Source organism: Prionailurus viverrinus, chromosome B2 (assembly GCF_022837055.1).
Source record: "Prionailurus viverrinus isolate Anna chromosome B2, UM_Priviv_1.0, whole genome shotgun sequence".
NCBI lineage: Eukaryota > Metazoa > Chordata > Mammalia > Carnivora > Felidae > Prionailurus > Prionailurus viverrinus.
The window spans coordinates 15,035,363-15,061,243 of record NC_062565.1 but is presented as its reverse complement, the minus strand read 5'-3'; the positions used below and the strand labels follow the sequence as shown (position 1 = coordinate 15,061,243).

The 25,881-nt window shown below is 48.5% G+C and overlaps 1 protein-coding gene across 12 annotated transcripts in view; it reads left to right on the top strand.

Annotated features, from left to right (window-relative positions):
- The first annotated feature begins 1,288 nt into the window (after window positions 1–1,288).
- SIRT5 (sirtuin 5) overlaps window positions 1,289–25,881 on the top strand; it is a 40,308-nt gene continuing 15,715 nt past the window's right edge. For 2 of the 12 annotated variants that reach the window (XM_047858841.1, XM_047858832.1), the window contains exons 1-6: window positions 2,665–2,854; window positions 8,806–8,955; window positions 12,721–12,854; window positions 19,982–20,207; window positions 22,693–22,780; window positions 23,887–23,940. In XM_047858841.1, coding sequence (XP_047714797.1) covers window positions 8,841–8,955; window positions 12,721–12,854; window positions 19,982–20,207; window positions 22,693–22,780; window positions 23,887–23,940 — 617 coding nt within the window. In that variant the 5' untranslated portion in view covers window positions 2,665–2,854; window positions 8,806–8,840. The other 10 variants (XM_047858837.1, XM_047858835.1, XM_047858838.1 and 7 more) reach the window with 10 other exon arrangements.

Sequence of the window (25,881 nt, the reverse complement as noted above, 5' to 3'; positions counted from 1 at the left end):
CCAAGCAGGCTTCATGCTGTCAGCACAGAGCCCAACTTGGGGCTCAATCTCACAAACTGAGCCACCCAGGTGCCCCTCGATTTTGGCTCTGGTTATGATCTCACAGCACAGAGCCTCCTTGGGATTCTTTCTCCCTCTCTCTCTGCCCCTCCCCTGCTCACGCATGCGTAGTCTCTCTCTCTCTCTCTCTCTAAGTAAATAAACACTTAAAAAATGTCAGAGTGGGGGGGGGGGGGAGATTTTCTTCCCAGAGGGAAAGTTTGGCATGTCTGAATTTCACTAAAGGGAGGAGGCAAGATTCTACTTCCTAGCGTCTGTACTCCTAAACTCTTATATCACCTCCTTCATTATGCCAGGAAAACCTCTGCAAATAGGTAGTTAATCGATAAACTGCTTTTGCTTGTTTACTTTTGCTTTGTTTTGTGCTGCTCGGGGCTCATAAGCAACGTGAAAGGAAAAAGTAATTTACTTCTTCATTTTGGTAAAGACAGCCAAGCCATTCTCCTCTCAATGCTAGGCTGCTTTTCCTGTGAGGTTGCTCATTTGCTCGTGTGACATATATTAATTGAATTAATAAATTGAGTATCCACTGTCAGGCCCTGTGAGGCACTGGAAATACCACTGTGAGCAAAGAAAGACAAAAAGGTCATCTGCAGGGATGCTTACAGCCTGGTGGAGGGGAGACAATGGAATCCAATAAACAGCAGTGCATTTGAAACCTTCACTGGGATAATTGCTGTAAGAGCCTGGATCGGGAACAAGGGATCTCACACATCGGTGGGGAGAGCTGGGGTCAGAGAAGGCTTCCTTGAGGAAGTTACGATTGAGGGGAGCCGGGCAGGTTGAGAGGAGTTACTCTTGAGGGAATAGGGAAAGAACATTTCAGGAAGAGGGGACAGTCTTTGTTTTGAAAAGAACAAGGCCATCGGGAGATTCAGCGGGAGTTGCTTGAACGATGGCAAAAACGGTAGCTAAGGATGCTTCAGGAGGAACAGTCAGCTCATCCAAGTCTGGAAGAAGGGATGGCGTTGAGGGGTTGGTAGGGAGGGTTGCTGTAGGGAGGAGACTCCTGGACCTTGACGGACGGCCACGCCCCAGAGGTGGGTGAACATGTGGGCGGAGGCAGAGGGCTACCTGTTGGGCCTTGAAACCATGAAAGGTTGCAGCCAGGGGCACTGCACCCCGCCCCCCCCGCCCCAGCTCCCTGCACCCAGTATCTGAATGTAGGAAAGGATGAACACTCAAAGGCTAATCTCACATGCACACGAAACCATGGAACAACACTGTAATAAGAGAAAGTGTGTGTGGAAGCCCCGACCTTTGTATCTGGAGCTAAAGCACTTAGGTTCGAATCTTAGCTCTATCGACAGCTTTTCTGCCTCGGGCATCACTTCCCTGGGTTTCCGTTTCCCCACCAGTGAAGTAGGGGTAACAGGGAAGATTTAAACTGGTTAAGGCTGGGCACCCGGGCGCCTCAGTAGGTTAAGCATCGTGGCTCTTGGTTTTGGCTGAGGTCAGCCATCTCACAGTTCGTGAGTTCAAGCCCTGTGACCGGTTCTGTATTTGGCAGCACAGAGCCTGCTTGGAGTTCTCTCTCTTCCTCTCTCTCTGCCCCTCCCATGCATTCTCTCTCTGTCTCAAAATAAATAAACTCAAAAAAAAAAAAGAAACTGGCTAAGGTATGTTAAGCGCTTACAAGTGTCCGTCACAAAGTAAGCGCCACATACACGTGGAGGGGGGGGTGGGGGGAGCGAAATAGTTAGATGTGAGGCCCTCCTCGCATATCCTTGGATTCCCTAAGCCCCTGAGGGGCTGCAAGAGCCTCCAGGAGCAAGAGAGGCTTCCAAAGTGGGCTGAATTTCCAGCCAAACTAGGAAGTGGTTGAGGTCTGACACCAGAAAACAAATGTCAAGGTAAAGTTTTTTGCACCCAGGTTCTCAGGCCACTTCCGGTTCAGATCCACGGGCACACCCGTTCTACTGCAGGAAGGCTAGTGCTGGTGGTCAGCCTGAATCAAAAGGAAGACACCTGGGCGATTTTAAGGGAAATCAGACACGTGGAGCCACTTGGGACACCCTGCCCTAGAGACCCTCAAACTGTTCCCTTGGGACACCCAGGTAAAGATCTCAGGGGTCGCTGCCCGGAAACCCGACTAACCATCTTTGGAGATTGCGTTTTCGAGTGTTTGAAGTGCTCTGTCCGGAAGCTGTGTGATCCGACCGGAGGAAATCAGGTAGTAATTCACGACACCTCGGGGAAGCGCGCAAAGACGCGGCAAGACACCGCCCCCGGCTCCGCCCGCGGTCGCGCAAAGCGACCGTCCCTGGCGGACAGACAGGAGCGGGGGTGGCCCCCGCCGTTCGCCAGAGCGGCCAGGCTGGGTGTCCGGCAGGGGCCGCTGCAGCGGGGCAGGTGGCCGGCCCGCCCCACGGCCCGCCCCCCGCGTCAGGGCCGCCGCCGCCGCCGCCGTTCCCGCCTCCGGCAGGTGCGTCTCCGCGCGGCCCGCGGGCTCGGCGGCCCGTCCTCCGCTCCCCGCCGGGGGTCCCAGCCCAGCACCGACCGGAGCGGACTCGAAGCTCCGCCGGCCGACGCGGGCCGGGGGGGGGGGGGGGGGGGGGTGCGGTGCCGGCGGGCGCATGCGCGCTCCCCTCTTCCGGGGCCCACGACTGGTGGGAGGGCGAGGGGGAGGGGAGTGGAGCTCGCTTATGCGGGAGGACCCCAGGAGGCTCCCCGGGCGGGGCCGCGCCCCGTGCGGAGCCCCGAGCCCGGTGGTGGCACAGCTCGCGGACACCTGCCTCCCGAGAAACGAGGGAGGGGGCAGGAAGCGAGGTTCAAAGTCACTCGACCGGATCAGGTGGGCCTGGCGGGCCCCCTCTGTAGGGGGAGTCGCAGGGGGTTCCGAGTGGAGCCAGTGTGGCCACTGCAGCAGCCCGGGTCGCAGATGATGGTGGCCTGGGCCAGACTGGGGTGTGAGATGTGAAAGGGAGAGGTCAGGTTCAAGGAGACGATGCCTTAAGGCTTTGCGCGGAGAAGGTATGGGGAAGGTTCTGGAGCTGAGGCGGGGCTGTGTGAGGTGGGAGCGCCTGTTGGACATTGGAGGGGCGGATGGGAGACCCAGAGAGGTAGGAGGAAAATCTGGAAAGTGTGGTGCCTGGAAACCAGAAGAAGCAAATGTGTCCTGTAGAAGTGATCAAATGGGTCAGAGGCTGGACGTGGCCAAGTAGGAGGATCCGGACGACCATTGGGTTTAGCAAGGTGGATGGAGGTCACTGGTGGCCTTGACAAGAGCAATTGGTAGAGGGGTGAGGGAATAAGTGTGCTAGTGGGGACTGGTACGTTGCACTTAACTCCTAGGGTTTCAGAAATTATTTGTGTCGGTTTTTGCAGTTCCTTTGCAATATACTTACGTATTTTAAATCAGTGTTTTTCTCTTGACTTCCTGATGGAGCCTTTCATTTATAGTATTTTTCAGCATTGAAAAATACACAGGGAACAGAGAGACGTTGTTCTTTTCTTCTAATTCAGTAGGTGATTTCAAAAGTCTGGTTAAACAGGGAACTGCCATTCACCCAGAGGAATGTCAGTGTTTGGGGAACCGGTCCTGCACCCAGAAAGCTCCCAATGACTGTTTGATGAGTTAGTTTATTTTCTCCCCTGTGGTCTGTCTCCCACCCTGAAGATAAAAGGCAGAGTAATGGAGTTCTCCATCCTCCGACCCAGCACGGCCGTGGCCTGTGCTGCTTAGAGGAATTTGCTTTTACACTTGAACAGGGTCGTAAGCTTGTAGAAGGTAGACCACTCCGACCAGCGCCCCCCCCCCCCCCCGAAAAGCACATAAATGTTGGCACAGAAGATGTTTCCAATAAATACTTTGTGGGAGTGTCTTGAAAATAGTCTTGTGTTCTGAGCATTTCCAATCTTGGAAGTAAATTTCAGGTGGCACTGCTGTATTTAATCTCTAGTCTGCACATTCACTGAAAGATTTGCAGAACATCTTTTAAATTAATGGAAAACTTAGCAAAATGGTTCCTACACTCATTAAAAACATCATGTGAGTTGTTCACCAGTAAAACAGGAAGCGAAGTGGGTTTTGTGAGACCAGAAATTATCTCACTGATTGACTGCTTCAGATAGACAATGAAAAACTTGCATTCTGAGACGCCTGGATGGCTCAGTTGGCTAAGCGTCCGACTCTTGATTTTGGCTCAGGTCATGATCTCACGGTTTGTGAGTTCGAGCCCCATGTCAGGTTCTGCGCTATCAGCTTCGGATTCTCTCTCCCACTTTCTCTGTCCCTCGCCTGCTAGTTCTCTCCCTCTCTTTCTCTCTCTCTCTCTCTGAAAATAAACATTTAAAAAAAAGGAAAACTTAGACTTTACTAACAAATTGATAAGTTAGTACGATAAAAGATTTGCAATACAAAGAATATAGATGTTTAGAAAGTATTTTAATTGTATTATAGTTCTTGAGTGTATGTATACATGCATATATATGTGTGTGTGGGGGGGGGGCATTTGGCATAATTCACATAAGCACTAAAGCTATCTTCCCAAGAAGTACTTGCTGATTGCATTTCCTGGGCAAAGAAAATAGAAAGTAGTGATTTTTGGAAATATTGAAATATGATCAAGTAAAACTTTTTTCTACTTTATGATGATTATTATTTGAGAGAGAGAGAGAGAGAGAGAGAGAGAGAGAGAGAAAATCCCAAGCAAGCTCCACGTCCCATGTGGAACTCAATCTGGGACTGGATCCCAGGACTCTGGGATCATGACCTGAGCAGAAATCAAGATTCTCCCCTTCCGACCCTCCCCTGCTCACTCGGGCTCTCTCTTTCTCTCTCAAAATGAATAAACATTTTTTTTTAAAGAAAAAATAGGGGAAAAAAAAGATTTGTTTTCATTTCATAGCTATTTAGTAGAAGACTCATCAGTGAGACCCTTGTGCAAAAGAGCTACGGACAAAGCAGTATTCCCAGCTGCTTTAGGTTGATGCCTCTGTTGCTTGGATCTTAATTCCTTAAATTCTTTACAATGCTTATTGACTTTTAACAATGTTTATTTATTTTGAGAAAGAGAGAGAATCCCAAGCAAGCTCCCCACGGTCAGCACAGAGCCCGCCCGACACAGGACTCGGTTCCACCAACCGTGAGATCGTGAAGCAAGCCGAAACCCACGGTTGGACGTTTCACCGACTGAGCCCCCCAGGCGCCTCAAATTCCTAGTGACTTTTAAAATCCTACCTTCACGTCTGAGAAAAAAAATAAGACCGTTTATTCAGAAGCTAGCTATATGTCTTTGACAAGAAGTAGGCGAGTGTTTTCATCGTATGGACGAACCACAGTGTTTTTACCCCCTTTGTAAGCTGATGGACGTTGGGTTTGCCTCCATGTTTTTGTCCTGGCACCGTGTGATGGACCCTGGTGTTCTGCTGGTGAACATAAATAATTTCCTAGAACACCAACATCACACAAGGCCACCCTGTGACCGGCGGTGAAACAGGACGAAAACAAGACAGCTCAGTGATTAGGTCTGAACCCAGACAAAAACAAGCACGTCTTCCAAGCCACAAAAACGACAAAACATGCTCCTGTCCTGGCTGATACGAGGGACTGCAGCTTCTTGACCAGTCGTGGTGCCAGCCCCTTTTTCCTATTGCCCCTTTTCGGTAAGATTCACTAAAATAACCAAGGCATCGTGTTCTCTGACCGCATCCAGTCCAGAACGCGGTCCCGCTTCCATGAACCCTGCTTGACCTTCCTAACACACGCCTCGATCCTGTAATAAATCCTTTCGAAGGCTGTTACTGAGACACCCCGTAGGTGTCCATGGTGTTTCTCTCTCCCCGCAACCTGCCCAGCTACAGGAGAGCACTCGCACCGTAAACAACATACAGAGGCAAGTATGGCGGGTCCCTGCTTCCCCTCTTGTCTCCGGACATCCTATTTCCCACCCCACCTCCAACTCTTTTCACTTACGAGTTGGGAATCCTTCCACGTTTTTAACGCAGATGCCAACGAGTACTGTGGTCCCGTAGTACTATGGTACCTCCTATCCCCTTTCTCTTACAAAACAGTATTTATATTCTGGAGACGTCTCTCCAGGTTAGAGAGGCTGTCTTGGGGCATCTGGTTGGGTCAGTCGGTAGAGCATCCAACTGTTGAACCCGGGTTGTGAATTCAAGCCCCACATTGGGTATAGTGCTTACGTAAAAAAAAAAAAAAAAAAAAAAAGGTTAGAGACAATGTCTTTATTCTTTTTTTTTTTTAACATGGGACCTCTGCATACCGGACTGAGTTGGGGAATTAAATAGTCTGATTTGGCACTAACAGAGTTTTGAGCCTCATCTTCCAGACATTTATTTTTAACCTCTCCGAACATCCTCTGCTCCGCTGATACCGGCCCTCACTCTGAAGTCAGGGAGCTGTCTGCTTCTAAATACGGAGTCAGCCAGCAAATCACCTGTGATCACTTGGTTCATTTGTGTGTTTTTTAAATTTTTTAAATGTTTTAACTTATTTTTGAGACACAGAGAGACCGAGCATGAGCAGGGGAGGAGCAGAGAGAGAGAGAGGGAGACACAGAATCCGAAGCAGGCTCCAGGCTCCGAGCTGTCAGCACAGAGCCTGACGTGGGGCTCGAACTCACAGACTGTGAGATCATGACCTGAGCTGAAGTCGGACGTTCGGCCGACTGAGCCCCCCAGGCGCCCCCATTTGTTTTTTTAAAAAAAAATTATTGGAAACGACACATAACATTTAGCATCTTGGCCATTTTTAAGGGTACAGTTCAATAGTGTTAAGTAAGTACATTCACGTTACATAACCAATCTCCAGAACTCTCTTTATCTTAGAAAACTGAAACCCTCTACCCATTACTTTTATTTTTAAACTATTTTATAGTTCACATACAGGAAAATGAACCCTTTTTTCGTGTAGTGTTCTGTGGGTTTTGACAGACAACAATCGTAACCGCCACCATAATCAACTTGTAGGACAATTCCATCACCCCCCAAAATTCCCTTGTGCCCCTTGGTGTATTCACTCCTCCCTGCTCAGGTGACCATGACATATTTTCTGTCCCCATAGTTTTGTCCCTTCCAAAATGTCATATTGGTAGAATCATACGTACCTTCTTTTTTGTCAAGCTGCATGTTGTGACTGTGCCATCGTGTTTACTGAACTCATCCCCCATAGGTGGACAGTTAGTTAGGTTGTTTCCAGTCTCCTGCTGTTAGTCAAACTGATCTAAAGAACAACCCTACAGATTCATCATTTTGGATGTGGGCAAGTCTCACTGTTTTATAAATTTCCTCACTTGGGATTGCTAGGGCAAAGGGAAAAATGCACTTGTAATCTTTTTTTTTTTTTTATCTTTTATTTTTTAAAATTTACATCCAAATTACTTAGCATATAGTGCAACCATGATTTCAGGAGTAGATTCCTTAGTGCCCCTGACCCATTTAGCCCATCCCCCCTCCTACACCCCCTCCAGTAACCCTCTTGGTTCTCCATATTTATGAGTCTCTTATGCTTTGTCCCTCTCCCTGTTTTTATGTTATTTTCGTTTCCCTTCCCTTATGTTCATCTGTTTTGTCTCTTAAAGTCCTCATGTGAGTGAAGTCAGATGATTTTTGTCTTTCTCTGACTGACTGATTTCGCTTGGCATAATACCCTCCAGTTCCATCCACGTCGTTGCAAATGGCAAGATTTCATTCTTTTTGATTGCCGAGTGATACTCCATTGTATCTATATACCACATCTTCTTTATCCATTCATCCATTGGACATTCGGGCTCTTTCCATCTCTTGGCTGTTGTTGATAGTGCTGCTATACACATCGGGGTGCCTGTGTCCCTTCGAAACAGCACACCTGCATCCCGTGCAGAAATGCCTAGTAGTGCAATTGCTGGGTTGTAAGGTTTTAGTTTTTTGAGGAACCTCCAGACTGTTTTCCAGAGTGGCTGCACCAGCTTGCCTTCCCAGCATCTGTAATCTTGATAGGTTGTCTTCCAAAGGGATTATGAAGTTTTGGTAAATGTGTTCTTTTTCTATTTTCTGGATCTACAGACTTTTTCATTCTGAGTCTGTCCAACAGTTTGCCCTCTAGATAGAAGTCAGTCCTGCCAACTACCCTTTTGATGTCATTGATCTAAATATTGTCTTTCTCTGTGTCTGTTTCCCTTTTATACGTTTCCTCAGGGATGGATAAGAATCTACTAACTGTGCTTTAAGTCACAAGTTCCTTTGACCTGATGTCATCTTGATCCCATTCGTTGTCATAGTATGTGTCTTCCCTGCCTTGTTCTGTTCTCAGTTAGAGTTTACCTTCTCGTAGAAACTGTCTTTTGACCCAAAGTTGAGAAGACACACCTTTTTCTTACCTTTTCATATGTTTTAAAAAGCAGAAGAACTCGTTTTCTGAATGAATTCTCACATCTTACCCCTTCCCAAGCCTCTAGGGCAGCGGTTCTCAAACCTGAACATTCATCAGAATCACTTGGAGACAGACGGGGGCCCCACCTGCAAAGTTTCTGAATCAGTGGATCTGCGGTGGAGCCCCTGACTTTGCAATTTCTAGTAAGATCTCAGGTGCTGCTGCTGGTCTGGGGACCTGTCTTTGAGAACCACTGCTCCAGGGCACCTGGAACAGCTTGAAAACACAGACTGAAAACCGTTGCTTTAGAGGATGCATTGCCCTCAAGATCTGTTACTAATGATTTTTGTCAAGGGCCTTCTTACTTTTATATACACGTGTAGAAATAGAAGTTGACTGTTTCTGTTTGTGTCTGTGTTTTTTTTCTGAAGCCCATCTCTGGAGTTAGGACTACAAAGAAAACCTGATGCAACCTCTTCAGATTGTCCCCTGTCGATTACTCTCCTGGCTGTATAGTGGACTGAAGTCTCCAGTCTCCACCGGAACCCGGATTTGCCCGACGATGGCTCGACCAAGTTCAAGTAGGTCTTTCTCAGCCTGCCACTCCTTCATCTCCGGTGGAATTTAAAGTACCTGAATGTTCCTACACTTTGAGGGGGTAATGTCTGTAGTGGAGTGGGTGCTGGGCAAGATTTTGGAGAAAGCCACACTGCCCTCCGGCCCTCAGGCAAGCCCCCTGCAGGTCAGGATCTGGGATCATCTCTTAGTAGGTCAAGTGCAAGCCCATTGAAGACATTTTATTGCTTCTCCCAGTATGTTTGCATTCAAGCTTCTCACATAAGATTTGCATTTAAATTGTTTTTAAATGTTTATTTTTGAGAGAGAGGGGAGGGGAGGGGCAGAGACAGAGAGACAGAATCCTAAGCAGGCTCCCAGCTGTCAGCGCAAAGCCCAACGTGGGGCTCAAACCCACAAACTGAGATCGTGACTTGAGCTGAAGTCATATGCTCAACTAACTGAGCCACCCGGGCGCCCTGATTTGTACTTTAAAATGCTCACCTCTCAGCAGGAGGGGAAAGCTGGAGACTGTCCTACAGGGTAATGTGGAGTAGATTTTCTACTTCAGAGATAGATTTAAAAAAAAAATTTTTTTTAATGTGTATTTTTGAAAGAGAGACAGGGAGAGTGCGAGTGGGGGAGGGGCAGAGAGAGAGGGAGACACAGAATCCCAAGCAGGCTCCAGGCTCCCAGCTGTCGGCACAGAGCCTGATGTGGGGGCTCAAACCCATGAACCATGAGATCATGACCTGAGCAGAAGTCGGACACTCAACCGACTCAGCCACCCAGGCACCCCTTGATAACGACTTTTTTTTAAGTTTACTTATTTATTTTGAGAGAGAGAGCAAGCTGGGGAGGGGCAGACAGAGAGAGACAGAGAGAGGGAGAGAGTTATAGGCAGGCTCCGTGATGGCAGCACAGAGCCCGATGTGGGGCTCCATCTCATGAACTGTGAGATCGTGGCCTGAGTTGAAATCAAGAGTTGGACGCTTAACCGACTGAGCCACCCAGGCGCCCCGAGGTAGGATTTGTATCTCTACCTGGGCCCTTAGTCTGCAGGGAGTATAGAGTCTAACAGATTTATATACTAAAAGGACCTTGGATGAGCCTGTTCAAGAGTGCTGAATTCAGGGTGGCATTGAAAGGCCAAGCTGACCTCTTGTTGCCTCATTTTCAACTTCTGGATTTTTCTAATCCTGCAAGTGTGCTCAGACATAACGGCCCCTGCTTCTGTTTGCCCACCCTCAGAAATAAAAAGAACCCAATCCCTTGGTGCTCCTGGCTGTGGAGAACAGGGCAGGCTGCTAGAGGCTGTAGTGAGACCCACGGTTGTGCCTGGCTTCTGCCCAGAGCGGGCCGTCTGGGTTTGGAAGTGCAAAGTGTCCTGCTGTGTTTTCCTGTAGTAGTTAGGAAATGTTCTGTTCTTTTCTTTTCTTTTCTTTTCTTTTCTTTTCTTTTCTTTTCTCCTCCTCCTCCTTTTTCTTCTTTTAGGATTTCGCACCACATTAACAGTATCATATCTTACATCCTGTTTTCCAAGAACCAAACCTAAGTTGCCCTTTTTGTTTCTAGACATTGCTTTTAAAGTGGGACCTTTTAAAGGAGTCACTTGGACCTGGGATCTTTTCATCAGTGGGATGACAAGAGTTTACATTTCAGGTGAAAAAGACTCTTAGGGCTGGGGAAAGTTTTATGGGTGAACTTTGAAGTCCTTGAGGATCTTTGTAGGGTTTGAACCCAGGAGTCGCACAAATAGCCCCGAGTAAAATACTTGCCCGTTTTCTTATGAAGCATCTTGTTCTTTCAGGGGATTAGATCAGACTGCAAACCCGAATCTACCCAGACGGGGTTCCTTTTCTCCTGGTTGGTCAGCTTTAGTGGGCTTCATTTCTCACGGTGGTCTATCTCCGAAAGGGACGTGAGCGTGGGCTGAGCTTTGGTGTGGTTGGCAAGTGGTTGGGCTGGTTCTACCCCAGGAACAGTGTGCCAGCACCATCTTCAGTCCTTTGAGATTTGTGCGGCCAGAAACGTGGTCCCGGAGAAGCTTCAGGAATGTGGTAGGAGAGGGAGTAGTGAGTCTCTGCGTCTTTGCTTCTGAGAGTCTGTTTTCACTCCCTGTGCATTCTTACCAGCAGCCGGAGAGGAAGGGACGGGGAGGGCAGGTTGGGTCTTTATTGAGATTCTCACCCTGGGCCAGGCGTGGAGGTGACTCTGGGCTTATAAGGGAGGCGTCGTGGATGTATGAGAAACCAGCAGGATCTGTCTTCCCAGCCTGGGGCGCAAAATGAAGTCACATTCCTTTCATGTCTAAGTTCATTGTCTCTCCGCCCCCATCCTGCTATCCTTTCTCCTTTCTCCCATCCTCCTGTCATGGGCGCCATCTCTCAGGGGATGCTCATCCCGTCCAGGGGTCAACCTTGGTCACCACTGCCTCCAGCAGGAGACCAGAAAACCTTCTGTCTGCATCCGCTGAAGAACTCGTTTGCTCTTTTGTGAGAATCTGCAGAGCAGGAGCCCAGGTTAGCCACTCCCAGAAGACGTCAGTGTCAAGGGGCCACAAGCAGTGTTGGTCCGGCTTTTGCTTCTCCAGCGGGAGGGCAGAAGGGGGAGTTTCTCTTCTCCTGGCAGTTTGTGCTCAGCTCTGCACCGCTTGGACCCGGCCTCCGGGGGCCCCAGCAGCACTCAGTGGCGTCACCAAGTCATTCTTAACCAGGGACGAGGACATTTATTGCAAGGGCGGACTCTCCCTTGTGGTCCACGCACGGTGCTTGGTGCGGAGCCTGGGGCGTGGTGCGCCCTCACTGAAGGACGGTTGCTGCTGCCTCTGTTGGTCAGAGCTGGAGAGGGAGAAGGCCTGGAGGTGCAGAACAAGGCCCCCCATCCCAGACAGCGAGCCAGCTGTAGTCTGTGACCTGCTCTCCGGTTATGCTCCGGGTTCACCTGCTTTTTGTGACCCCAAGTCCCTGGTGATGTCTTGCTGAAAGATCCAACTGTTGCTTGAGTTGTAAAGAACGTTGTCCAGGTTTGGAGCTGAGCATCTGTTCACAGGGGAGGGAGCCTCACCCTCAGCTTGTAATGATGCCGAGGGGACGCTGCAATTAGCAAGATCCCCCAAAGGGAAGGGGATTTGGGGAGGAAGGGGTCCAGTGGGCCTGAGGTGAACCCTCCTACACTAGCTTGTTTTTACTGTTAGGAAGGAGGATGCAGTCCCATCCGTTAGCTGCTAAAAACCCCTGCGAGAGCCTGCTCTGGGGAAGGCAGTACTGTGCACATCAAACAGCTAGGGCCGCAGAGGCCACTTGTTTGCATCGGATCTCACAGGTGGATGGATGGGAGGCAGAGCTGAGATCGGAAGCCAGTGTCATGTGCCTGAAGCCCCTACTTTGTTTTTTTTTCCTTAAGTTTATCTACTTGGAGAGAGACAGAGCATGCCTGTGGGGGAGGGGCAGAGAGAGAGAGAAGGAGAGCGAGAATCCGAGCAGACAATGCAGAGCCTGATGCAGGGCTGGAACCCACGAACCCGAGAGATCCTGCCCTGAGCCAAAATCAAGAGTCGGACGCTCAACCGGCTGAGCCACCCAGGCTCCCGTTCCTGCTTCTTTCTTAAGACGCTATACGGTCTCACATCAGGCCACACGGGTGGCATCTTCGTGGCATCGGAATGATTTTTATTTGGGTATCCTACAATATAATTTCATGCAAGGTCAAGTCAAAATATGAACGATGGATACAGAATATAAATGTCCAAACGGTACGGTGGATTTATAAAGATTTTATGCTCTCTTTAGGTATGGCTGATTTTCGGAAGTTCTTTGCAAAAGCAAAGCACATAGTCATCATTTCGGGGGCTGGCGTTAGTGCTGAGAGTGGGGTTCCGACCTTCAGAGGAGCTGGGGGCTATTGGAGAACATGGCAAGCTCAGGTGAGTGATGTTTCCAGAATACCGAGAGGTTCTACTGAAGGAAGCACAGTTTGACTCAGAGCCTGATGCCTGGCCCAGAGGGAAAAAAGATTCGAAATTGACCATGACTCTTGTCCTTATTCGTTTTGGCCTCAACACAAAGTCTGTATGATTAGGGTCTCAGGCATAAGCAAAGCAGCCACTTTCCTTACTTTCTAGATATGTACAGATCGCATTTATTCGTGTCACAATTTTGATTTCTTCTCTAACTTAAAGTGGAATCGGAAAAGTCGTGCTAAGCATAGCTCATTACTTTTCTATAGATCTTGAAATTAAGTATTAACACAGTTCTTAAGTGTATTTATTTATTTTGAGAGAGACAGAGGCAGCACGAGAGGGGCGTGGGGCAAGGAAAGAAGGGGAGAGAGAGAATCCAAAGCAGGCTCCGCACTGTCAGTTCATAACCCGACATGGGGCTGGAACTCACAAACCGTGAGATCATGACTTGAGCTGAAACCAAGAGTCAGATGCTTAACTGACTGAGCCACCCAGGCACCCCAAGTATTACAAATTTTTAAAGTTCCTGTGAACTTTCATGTTTGAAACCAAAGTTGCAGTTTTGAAGGCTTAGGGCTCGACATTTAAAAACTTTATACGGAGGCGCCTTAAGCCGGTAGTCGGTTTAGTGTCCGACTTCAGCTCAGGTCACGATCTCGTGGTCCGTGAGTTCGAGCCCCGTGTCGGGCTCTGGGCTGATGGCTCGGAGCCTGGAGCCTGGAGCCTGCTTCCGATTCTGTGTCTCCCTCTCTCTCTGCCCCTCTACCGTTCATGCTCTGTCTCTCTCTGTCTCGAAAATAAATAAAAACCTTAAAAAAAAAAACAACTTTATACGAAGGCCATTAGAATGGAAACTCTATGGGCACGGACTTTTTAAAAACAGACTTGTATTATGGTATAATATACAGATGGCCCTCAAACCACACAGGTTTGAATTGTGCAGATCCACCTACGTGCGGATTTTTTTTATACATAGTGTAAAACTTTTTAGAGATTTGCGACAGTTTGAAAAAACTCACATGAGCCCCATAACCTAGAAATTTCTGAAAATCGAAGACAAAGTTAGGCATGTCATGAATGCATAAAATACATGTGGGTTCTAGTCTGTCTTTTATCATTTACTACCATGCAAATTTATTGCGAAAAGTTAAAATTTGCCAGAACTTAGGCACACAAATGCAGAGCCTGTATGGTGCCATTCGTAGTCTAGAGCAACGTAAACACATGTGAAGATACAGTGTTAAATCATAACTACGTAAAACTAAGCACACGATACCTCTGTAGTGATTTCGTAGCCACCTCCTGTGGCTGCTGCCGTGAGCTCACGTGTTGCGAGTATCTGCTTAAAATATGGTATGACACAGGATGTCTGGGGGGCCCAGTTGGTTAAGTGATCAACTCTTGATTTTGGCTCAGGTCACTATCTCACAGTTTGTGGATTCGAGCCCCCTGTTGGGCTCTGCACCGACAGCATGGAGCCTGCTTGGGACTCTCTCTCTCTCTCTCTCTCTCTCTCTCTCTCTCTGTCCCTCCCCCACTCATGCTCTGTCTCTCCCTGTATCAAAAATAAATAAAACGTGGGGCGCCTGGGTGGCGCAGTCGGTTAAGCGTCCGACTTCAGCCAGGTCACGATCTCGCGGTCTGTGAGTTCGAGCCCCGCGTCGGGCTCTGTGCTGATGGCTCAGAGCCTGGAGCCTGTTTCTGATTCTGTGTCTCCCTCTCTCTCTGCCCCTCCCCCGTTCATGCTCTGTCTCTCTCTGTCCCAAAAATAAATAAACGTTGAAAAAAAAAATTAAAAAAAAAAATAAATAAATAAAACGTTAAAAAAATTTTAAAGAAAAGAAAAAATAAAAGGAAATTCATGAAGCCATTGCTGTAGCTATACCAGCAGACGCAAAAACCTTGCTCTTTGGATGAAATATGTTTGTATCTCGTATTGAAAATGCAGCTTTGGGGCGCCTGGGTGGCGCAGTCGGTTAAGCATCTGACTCTTGATCTCAGCTAGGTCATGATCTCACAGTTTGTGGGTTTGAGTCCCGCCATCGGGCTCCACGCTGACAGTGCGAAGCCTGCTTCGGATTCTCTCTCTCTCTCCCCCTCTCTCTGCCCCTCACCCGCTCGTGCTTGCTCGCTCTCAAAAATAAATACATAAACATTAAAAAAAAAGAAAAGAAAAGAAAACGCAGCTTCTATACGGTTTCAGGATTGCCGTAAGAAAGGCATACCTGTGGACTAAGCTGATTCGGGAGAAAGTGACATCATTCTATGACAACTTAGAGCACAAAGAAAGCAAAGGACCTAAAGCTGGAGACTTTAGTGCAGGAGATGGTTTGATAACCTCAGAAAGAGGTTTGGCTTTAAAAAATGCCAAGGTCGGGGTGCCTGGGTGGCTCGGTTGAGCGTCCACCTTGGGCCTACGTCATGATCTCAGGGTTCATGAGTTCGAGCCCCACGTCGGGCTCTGTGCTGACAGCTCAGAGACCGGAGCCTGCTTTGGATTCTGTCTCCCTCTCTCTCTGCCCCTCCCCGCTCGCATTCTGTCTCTCTCTCAAAAATAGATTAACGGAAGCAGCTTCTGTCAACCAAGAGGCAGCAGACAAGTTCCCGGATGCCGTTAAGAGAATCATTGAGGAGAAAGGATGTCTGCCCAAACAGGTTTTTAACATAGACGAAAGTGCCCTATTCTAGGGGAAAAAAGTGCTACAAAAAACACTTACTAGTAAGAAAGAGAAGTGATCGCCAGGATTTAAGGCCAGAAGGGATAAGCTAACTCTATGGTTTTGTACAAACGCAGTCGGGTTTCTGATCAGACAGCCCTTCTCTAGAGAGCCGCTAACCCCCAAGTTCTGAAGGGAGAATATAAATATTTTCCTGTCTTTATCTTGTACAAGAAGAAGGCCTAGACACCAAGGATCCTTTTTGTGGGTGGGTCCCTGATGAAGTATCTTTGATTTCAGACGGTACCCCGTCCCAGAAGCCTGTGAGTTCAACACTGAAGGCTTCAAACTGATCTCCTCACCTCCAAACACAGCGTCTCTAATTTAGCCTCTAGATCAGGGGTCAGAAGGACCTTTAATGCTCACTACACACGGTGTCCTATGGAAAGGATTGTCAACGCTGTGGAAGGGAACCCCAACAGAGCGCCACGGAAGTCTGGAAGGATTTCACCAGTGAAGGTGCCATCGTGGTTACAGAAAAAAGCCGCGAGAGCCACCACGCCCGAAACAATAAATTCCTGTTGGAGAAAAGTCCAGACGTTGTGTGTGACCTCTTGGGATTTATCACGCAGCCCGTCGGGGAAACCATGAGAAAGATTATGGGTCTGGCAAAAATGGCGGAGGGGCGGGAGGGAGGTGAAGGGTTTCAAGATCTGGACCTTGGAGAAATTCGAGCGCTAACAGACACACGCCAGAGGCACCCACGGGAGTCGACGTGATGGAGATGAGAGCCTCGGAACCAGTGCCAGACAATGAGGAAGAAGATGCAAAAGCAGTACAGGAGACAAACTGATGTTAGGCAGTCTGGCAAAAGCGTTCCGATGATTCAAGACTGCTTTTTAAAAAATTGCTTTAAGTTTATTTGTTTCGAGAGAGAGAAAGAGAGAGAACACAACCTGGGGAGGGGCGGAGAAAGGGAGAGGGAGGATCCCAAGCAGGCTCAGCGCCATCAGCATCGAGCCGGATGTGGGACTTGAACTCACCGACCATGAGACCATGACCTGAGCTGAGATCACGAGTTGGACGCTCTACCAGCTGAGCTACCCAGGCGCCCCTTGACTTCTTTTACAAGACGGACTTGGGCACTGTCCCTAAAGCGAATGGTGGAGGAAGAATTGGTTCCGTATGGAACCATTTTGAGAGAAATGAAAAGGCAAAAAAGTTGGGCAGAGATTACGATGTATTTCTATGAAGTCACACCCAGTGTGCCTGCCTCTCCAGCCTCCCCTTCCACCTCCCCCACCGCTCCCTCCCCTGATGCCGCTGGGACAGCAAGACCCCCCCCACCCCGTCCTCCTCCCCCGCCCCAGCCTTCTGGAAGGCAATGAGGATAGAGACTTTATGATGACCCACTTCCACTTAGTGAATAATAAATAATCATGGCGCCACACAGTTGATAAGCCGGCCCATCGTGCATGCGTGTGTCTTCGTGTGAGAACCTCATAACCGTAGGACTCAGACCATAGGAGGCGTCTTGTGTCATCCCCGTTATCACCCAAGAATTCATCGTGTACGGCATCCTGTGTTCACCTGCATGGAAGTGCATCGCCCACCCGTACGGAGGCATAAAGTGAGTGATAGTTAACATGAGGTTCATAAGGTGTTAGTTTTCTCACGGTTCTCGAACGTTGCTTTCAAAGAATTACGGTACACTACAGTGAGTGTCTCTTACAATTTGAGAAACCGTGTATCAACCTATCATCACAGGCAAGTGGTTTTTTTTTTTAAGTTAAGTGTTTCTAACACTGTGTTAGGAATATGATTGTGATACCGTATGCCGTAAAGACATTATAACCACTCACCCAGCGTATGGGCTAGCTACCGCGGAGCAATCGTATCCATTTCAGTCATTGCTGCTGCTTCATTAGTGACGTATGAATTGTGTTATGCGTGAATAAATACGAACTTTTCACATTGCCTTTTACGTGTTTTTTAATGTTTATTCATTTTGAGAGAGAGAGAGAGAGAGTGTGTGTGCACACGAGCGGGGGAAGGGGAGAGAATCTCAAGCAGGCTTCACACCCAGCATGGAGCCCAGTGTAGGGCTCCATCTCAGGACCATGAGATCATGACCTGAGCTCAGATCAAGAGTCTGATGCCTTAACCAACTGAGCCGCCCCAGTGCCCCTCTTTTATTTTTTGATGTCTACCGTTAGTAATATGTAGAGCATCTATAGTGTTTTGTATCATATATAAGAATATTGACGTAGATACTGACAGGTGATTCACGTTGTGAATGGACAATGTACTTTGGGTATCGATACGTACAGTACTGTAAATGTATTTGCTCTCCCTTAGGATTTTCTTAATAGCATTTTCTTTTTTCTAGCATACCTTCTTGTAAGAATACATTATGCAATACACGTAACATGCAGAATGTGTGTTAATTGCCTGTTTATTTTATCCGTAAGGCTTCCAGTCAACGGTAGGCTGTTAGTAGCTAAGTTTGGGGGAATCAAAAGTTATACACAAGATTTTTTACTGCACAGAGGTCGCTGCCCTTTACCCCCACGTTGTTCAGGGGTCAACTGTACGTACAATAAAATTCACCAGTTTGAAAGCGTGCCATTTAATGAGTTTTGGCAAGTGTGTCCCGTAGCGTAGCCATGACCATGATCATGGGCCCAGAATATAACTTCAGGCCTTTTGCAGTCAGCCTCCTGCTCTCCCCCTGGCTCAGGAAATCCCAAGTTGTGGAGTGCAGGAAGTTTTGTCTGCCCTTTTTTTTTTTTTTAATGTTTATTTATGTATTTATTTATTTATTTATTTATTTTTGAGAGAGAGAGGGGAGTGTGAGTGGGGAGGGGCAGAGAGCTAGAGAACACAAGGAGGGGGCGGTGGTGGGTGGAGACAGAGGCTCTGAAGCAGGCTCCCCGCTGACAGCAGAGAGCCCAACACAGGGGGCTCAAACTCACGAACCTGGAGATCATGACCTGAGCTGAAATCAGACGCTGAACCCCCCAGGTTCAGGTTCAGACTGAGCCCCCCAGGCACCCCGTCTGGTTTACGCATTGCTCTATCCCCAGCTCCCGGGACTCTGGCACACGTGAGTGCTTGATAGACTTCCGTTGGGTGAATGGAGGCCATCGTGCATAGTTAACTTCAGTGCACGAATTCCACATTTCGTAGGTAGTTTCTTGTTAAGTGAAGGGCCGATGAAGCTGCCTTTCCCGCCCTATCACATGCCCCCGGCTGCCAGATGTTCAGGATGTTCTGTCACCTCTCTGCTGCCCTCCAGGTGAGCCTGTGGCTGTAGCTCTGGGGATCGTTGCCTTAAGGATGAAGGGGTGGGGGGAGGAGGGCGGAGGGCCATTAGGGGTCCCGGAAGAAAGAGGAGGCTCAGGAAGCAGCCGCTGAAGCAGAGAGGCAGGGGGTGGGGGGGCTCGGAGGGTCTCGGGGGGTGCTTTGAGAGGAGAGGATAGGCAGAAGTGTCAAAACAGCTCAGGGTCTGTGGGGGAAGTGCAGGGTGGATGTCAACGATCCACGGCGTAGATGTTTGTTCCCCATTCGCTCCCCGAGTGAAGGCTGACACGATCAGCAGGTGGAAGAGTGGCCTTCGAAGGTAAAACGAAAGGCAGAACACCACCACCACCGCAATGAAGATCTAGAATGTTTCCGTCCTTGCCAGAGGCTCCCTTTTGCCCTTTCCTCATAGGCTCGCCGCCCCAGACAACGACTACCCTTCTCTCTTTCAGAGTGGGAGAATGAGGGAGGAAGAGAGAGAAGGAGAGAATCCCAAGCAGGCCCCGCATTGTCAGCCCAGAGCCTGATGCAGGGCTCGAGCTCATGAACCTGCGATCGTGAGATGGTGACCTGAGCCCGAAACCAAGCATCAGATGCTTGACCAGCTGAGCCCCCGAGGCGCCCCTGTTCTTTCCGTGTGTAGTTGTGTGTGTGTGTGTGTGTGTGTGTGTGTGTGTGTGCGGAGCCATAATTGTAGTTATAAAAAACTGAGTTTGTCAACTGTGGCCATGATCAATCGGGCATTTTGTATTTCGCTTTTTTTCCTGCATCAGTGAAAGGGACCGCTTATGTTGTGGGACTCCATGAAAAGAGTAGATTCAACCTGAATTACTTTCTTGCATAATATTGCTTTACTTCCTGGTCATAATTTACTCGAGTGGAAAATGGGACAGGTCGCATTATCCCTGCCTTGGAAGTGGGGAAATGAAAAGCAGTTTCTCCAAGGTCCCTTGTTGGTCCCAGGATTAGGACGGAGGCCGGCGCCCAGGCCCCTGTGCCCCGTCCGCCACACCGCGTGGGCGTAAGGCGGATGTGTTCCAGCTCGCTCCCCCCGGAAGCCGCCTGCGTCCACGTTCCAGAGCCTTAGTGCGCCCTTCCTTCTCTGACTCGTGTCTCCTGTCTCACCCCCAGGACCTGGCCACCCCTCAGGCCTTTGCGCGAAACCCATCCCTGGTGTGGGAGTTCTACCACTACCGGCGGGAGGTGATGCTGAGCAAGGAACCGAACCCCGGGCACCTCGCCATCGCTGAATGTGAGGCCCGGCTGCGTGGGCAGGGCCGCCGGCTTGTGGTCATCACTCAAAACATCGATGAGCTGCACCGCAAGGCTGGCACCAAGAACCTTCTGGAAATCCACGGTGAGGCGCCCTCGCGTGGGGAGGGGAACCAGACTTCAAAACACGTGTCCTGCCATTTCCCACCTGGACCCGCCGAACCACAGTCTGCACTTTGACAGGACACCCAGGCGTCTGGTGTGCGGGTCACACGGCAGAGACGCGAGTGCCCAGGGAGGCTGGCGGGAAAAGGGAAGTGCGGGCCATCGAACAACTTACGGCTTTGGCAGGAGCCGCCCGGGAAGACTCTGGCATTCCTGGGGGTGGCCGTTTCCTTTTCCCTCCTCCCCAGCTGGCCTGTCCCCTGAGGCTGAGCCTCTGCCCAGCTCTCAACATATCAGTGACCAAGCCCGCCAGGTTTGTGACACCTGTGGAGTTTGCCTTACGTCCCGCTGGCTTCCCTCTGCCCTTGATGACACCGTCTCCCTCACGTCCTCTTTAATCCTCTCCCTCCTTTGAGCTTACCAAAAATCTCGTAAACTCATACAGTTTCACATTCGTTCATACAAGAGCATAATCCCAAGGGCATTTGTATTTAAGAGTCTACAAAACTTCCATCCCAAGCAACGCATTGCTAATTGTGGAATTTCCAGCAGTGGTGACCCAGGGGGGAATGTGGCTGGTTTCCTTGGGTATGCCGTGAAGTTGCCTATTTTTGCCTGGGATAACGGACACCGAGCACTGTTCACTTGGGTCCTGTCCCTCTTTTGTGCCCTGGCCATAGTCAGCCACCTGCTGACCCAGTGTCTTGTTGGCACCTTCTCCTGCTGGGTCTGGGCCACTGTCCATGCGTCTCCTCTGGTTTCTTCACACTATCAGAATGCAGGCGGTGTCTCTTGCCACGTATAAACGTGTCAGATGGGGGTGTTAGCACCTGTCTTGGTTGTTTGAAGGATTAAATAAGACGATATGTACATATCATTAGTTGGGGCTTACGGGGTTGCAAGCGATAAGAACTCTCTTCTAATTTAGGTAAAAACAGGTGCGCCTGGGTGGCTCAGTCGGTTGAGCAGCCAACTTCGGCTCCAGTGATGATCTCTCGGTTCGTGAGTTCGAGCCCCGCGGCGGGCTCCGTGCTGACAGCTCAGAGCCCGGAGCCTGCTTCGGATTCTGGGTCTCCCTTCTCTCTCTGCCCCTTCCCTGCTCACACTCTGTCTCTTTCTCTCTCTCTCTGCCTCTCTCTCTCTCTCTCTCTCTCAAAAATAAACATTCAAAAAAAATTCTGATTTAGGTAAAAAAAAAGAAAGCCCCTTCTTTCATCAAACTAAAGATGCCACCGATTTTTAACATGTATCGTGTTTTCAGTGTGACCCTCGCAAAGGAAATAGTCTGCCTAAGCCATCATATTTTATTATCCCTGAGCATTGTTATTTTGCACTTACCGAAATGGCCTACTAAAACTTACAGAGACACAGATTTTTAGAAACTGTGTCACCCTTGCACATATAAAAAACAGTGAAATATAAAAAGGCACATATGAAAATGAGTGAAATAAAGTGGTTAAGACACTTCTCACGTTCCGACTCTTTCGAATCACTTCTGAATGACTCCAAGGCGTCAGTGTTTTCCAGGCGTGTTTTCCACGCATTTCCTAAAAGGCTGCTCCCCGCTCGTCTCCGGGTTCCCCTCCAAGCTGCTGACACACATCCTGGAAGTCTGCTATTGGGCCTTCCTGGATCGACACCAACAGGTGTCGGGGGGAATGTTCTAGACAACAACCCGAACTCGTTTTCTTCCCCCAAATGGCCCTTTGGTGGTTTGTGGGCTGAAACATCCAGGGCTGGCCCTTGCCCCAGCAGTCCCTGGGGAATAACAGCCATGTCCCCACACGTTTCAGCCATCATCGTTCTCCTGTAACAGGTGTGCCAGTGCACCTGGCACTGGATGGGATTGACAGCTCCACCCACTCGGGATAGAGGAGAGATGGCTCCCCGAGGAAGGAATACTGGGCAGAATGGAGCAGTGGACGTCCACTGTGGCGCGTGGTGAACATTTAGTGAATCGTGGTCACCGTCGTTGCTTTAGCTCAATAAACGGGTTGCTAGTTTTAACAATTACTTGCTTCATTTGTTAGTTGCTTATGTATTTACTGAGCTGCTTTTGTAGAAAGACTCAAGATTTGTTGAGTCGACGGTAGGATTTTGCCAATACATCCAACGTTTTGAGCCTTCGTCAGTCATGTACCTAGTAAACCACGCCCTTGGGTTTACACTGGCTTCATGTGCCCTACTGACCACCTTCAAGTCCGCCTCAACATCAAGATCATTTGAGAGCTCCTTAATCATGCCGTAAGTCATTTTATCTGTCTCTCTCCCTTCCAGATTACAAAATCCAGGAGGCAGATGTCCGTGGCTCAGTAGAACTGCGTGCCTTTGGATTTCCCTTGACACCTAGGGCAGGCCCGTTTGTTGAACGAATAAAAACTAAATTCTGTTGTACCCCTTTAGACATGGAGACAATTCCTTCTAATTATGCTAAATTCCGGTCTTGTTTAACTTGTGTTTTTCAGGTAGCTTATTTAAAACCCGATGTACCTCTTGTGGAGTTGTGGCGGAGAATTACGAGAGTCCCATTTGTCCAGCTTTATTGGGAAAAGGGTAATGACACTGCTCTATGGAATGAGTGTACTTTGTTTTCTCTTTTAAGTTGAACATAAACGGAAGGAAATTGAACAGTAGCCTAAGATTCCTGTGGATAGTTAGGAGAAATTACAGTACAGTAGATTACAGTACAGCCATAGGATAAAAGAACTATTTTGCTCAAAATTTACAATGCTAAGTGAAAACCACGGGACCTAACTCTTATCTAATACGATCCAAACTTCATATTTAAATACATGCATGTGCGTGCACACACACACACACACACACACACACACTCATGCAAACACACGCACACCCCATGTGGGTATACCTGGTATATAGAGATAACGGACCAGAAGAAAAGACAACAAAATACTAACAGTGATTATCAAGAATAGTGGGGTTATGGGTAATTTTGATTAGTTCTTTATATCTTTCTGGAGTTTTTCTAACATTTCTGTGATGAGCATGTACTGTTATAACTAGGGAAAAAAATCAGAGTAGACTCGAAATATTGAGAAAAAATTTACCTGGCCATTTAAAAAAAAATTTTTTTAATGTTTTTAATGTTTATTTACTTTTGAGAGAAAGAGAGAGAGAGACAGAGGTGTGAGCAGGGGAGGGGCAGAGAGAGGGAGACACAGAATCCAAAGCAGGCTCCGGGCTCTGAGCTGTCAGCACAGAGCCTGATACGGGGCTCAAACTCACAAGCCTTAAGACCATGACCTGAGCTGAAGTTGGACGCTTCACCAACTGAGCCACCCAGATGCCCCTTACCTGGCCATTTTAAATCAGGATAAATTATATAGGTAATATATGAATCCAGTATCCTCGCAGAAGATTCCAATGATGATGTATACAGTGCATATCAGGAAGCTCCCCCTTAACATCCTGGTGGCTCCGCCCCCTCCCCACATGCAAATTCCCTTTTCTGACATAAAATCACTGGTTGTTAACTGTGTGGTGTCTGCCCTTCCAGTACCCTTCTAAGTCAGCTTGTATTAACTATGAGTTTGGGAGCTGTATACCGCCAGGCGAATATACAGACTTACGTTATGTTTTCTCTCTGTTCTTTGACTATACCAATGTCATTGTTTCTTTACTAACATCACTTACTCCAGGGCTCCAGAACCTGAAGCTCAGGATGCCAGAATCCCAGTGGAGAAACTTCCCCGGTGGGTAAAAATCCCTGATGCGTATTTGGTTTTCCAGATTGAAATAAAAAAAAAAAAACAATCAAAATCTAAGTTCATTTGCTGAGATGCCTCTTAAGTGCACAAATGCAGAAGGACAGGGGCCAAAGGTTGAAGGTGAACCACCCCAGGGCGAGGAGAACCACTCCCTTCCCGTCCCTTTTTTGCTTTGCACTCTCCCTTTTTGCTTTGCCCTGTGGCGGGATAATTTGAGGCCTGGAAGGTTTCTGGAGCTGTTATGCCCCAGCTGCTTACCTGGTGCTTACGAAGCATAGAGGCGGACGTCTTGTGAAAATGTTAGCTGGTATCATCTTCATTCTCCTCCTTGTCGTGTGTTATTAGCCCAGGGCAAAGGAGGCAGTAAAAGGTCTTGCAAAAGTGAAATTATAGGACCAAACAGGATTTTTGTAGATAAAAAAAAAAAAAAAAAAATAAGAAAAGCCCTAGAGAAAGATTTTTGTGTCGGTTTTTCAAAAGCAGACATTACAACGGCATTTCCCAAAGTGTTCTTAGAACACTCGACCCATGTGATGTTGATGGACGTTGCTTAAGAAATGATGTTATGGGGGCGCCTGGGTGGCGCAGTCGGTTAAGCGTCCGACTTCAGCCAGGTCACGATCTCGCGGTCCATGAGTTCGAGCCCCGCGTCGGGCTCTGGGCTGATGGCTCAGAGCCTGGAGCCTGTTTCCGATTCTGTGTCTCCCTCTCTCTCTGCCCCTCCCCCGTTCATGCTCTGTCTCTCTCTGTCCCAAAAATAAAAATAAACGTTGAAAAAAAAAATTAAAAAAAAAAAAAAGAAATGATGTTATGTGTTCAAATAAATATGGAAACCATAGAGTAAACAAATTTGAAGTATGTTTGCTTTACTGCAGGACTTCTCAGAGCATTTGATACACCAGAGTACACTGTTCTTTAAAGAACAGTTATAATTTGTGAATATTTCACTAGTTTACTTAACCACAGAACCCTATTTGTTATTCTTTTCATCGTTTTTTAATTTAAGTGTTTTATTTACTTACTTTGAGAAGACAGAGAAAGGATGAGAGTGAGTGGGGGAGGGCCAGAAAGAGAGGGAGAAAGAGGATCCCAAGCAGGCTCTGTGCTCTTAGTGTGGAGCCTGACGCGGGGCTCGATGCCATGACCCTGAGAGGACGACCTACCTGAGCTGAAATCAAGAGCCGGGTGCTCAACCGACTGAGCCACCCAGGTGCCCCAGAGCCCTATTTATTATTCTTAATAAGGGTTTTTATTACTGAATCCTAAAGTTTGATCTAAAACAATAGGGAATCGTGGGCAGTTCTTGAGAAGATTATTTATGATGGAAGTGAGGTTTGGGAGGTTGTTGTAGAAGGTCTACGTAAGATGACCCGCAGGCAGTGGGGAGTGGAAGAAGAGGAAGATGGCGAACTTGGCCGTGCCCAGGGCAAGAGAAAGGTGAATCTGAGGGAAAGTGAAAGGGGGACACAGATGCGACTAGCAGGTGGCTGGTGTGTTCAAGGCAGGGCTGAGCCTGGTTCCTCCCGGCTGCCATGCCGAAGAGTGCGATGGCGTAGCTGGGAAAGGGAAAGCTGTGGTTAAAACCCCACATCCAGCCGAGTCCATGTTGATCAATTGGCTTCATCCGAGATTCATGGATCGGACAGCATCCCGCGTGGCAGACAGAAGCTCCAAGGACCTGCGCACAATGGAAGACGTTTATAGGTGGAAGAGGCAGGGCGAGGAGGTTCTTCGGGCAAAGAGGGAATTGTTTCGGGCAAGGTCACCTTCCTTCTGGGGACCCAAGGGGTGTTTCAGGCGGGTTACCCCACTAGTGCCGACCAAGTGGCTCCAGATTGACTGGTTAAAGACCACAGGCCCTGGAGAGGCTGGATATACAGCTAGGTTAGGTACTAAGTCTTGGTTTGCTGATATGGGGCTTAGCCC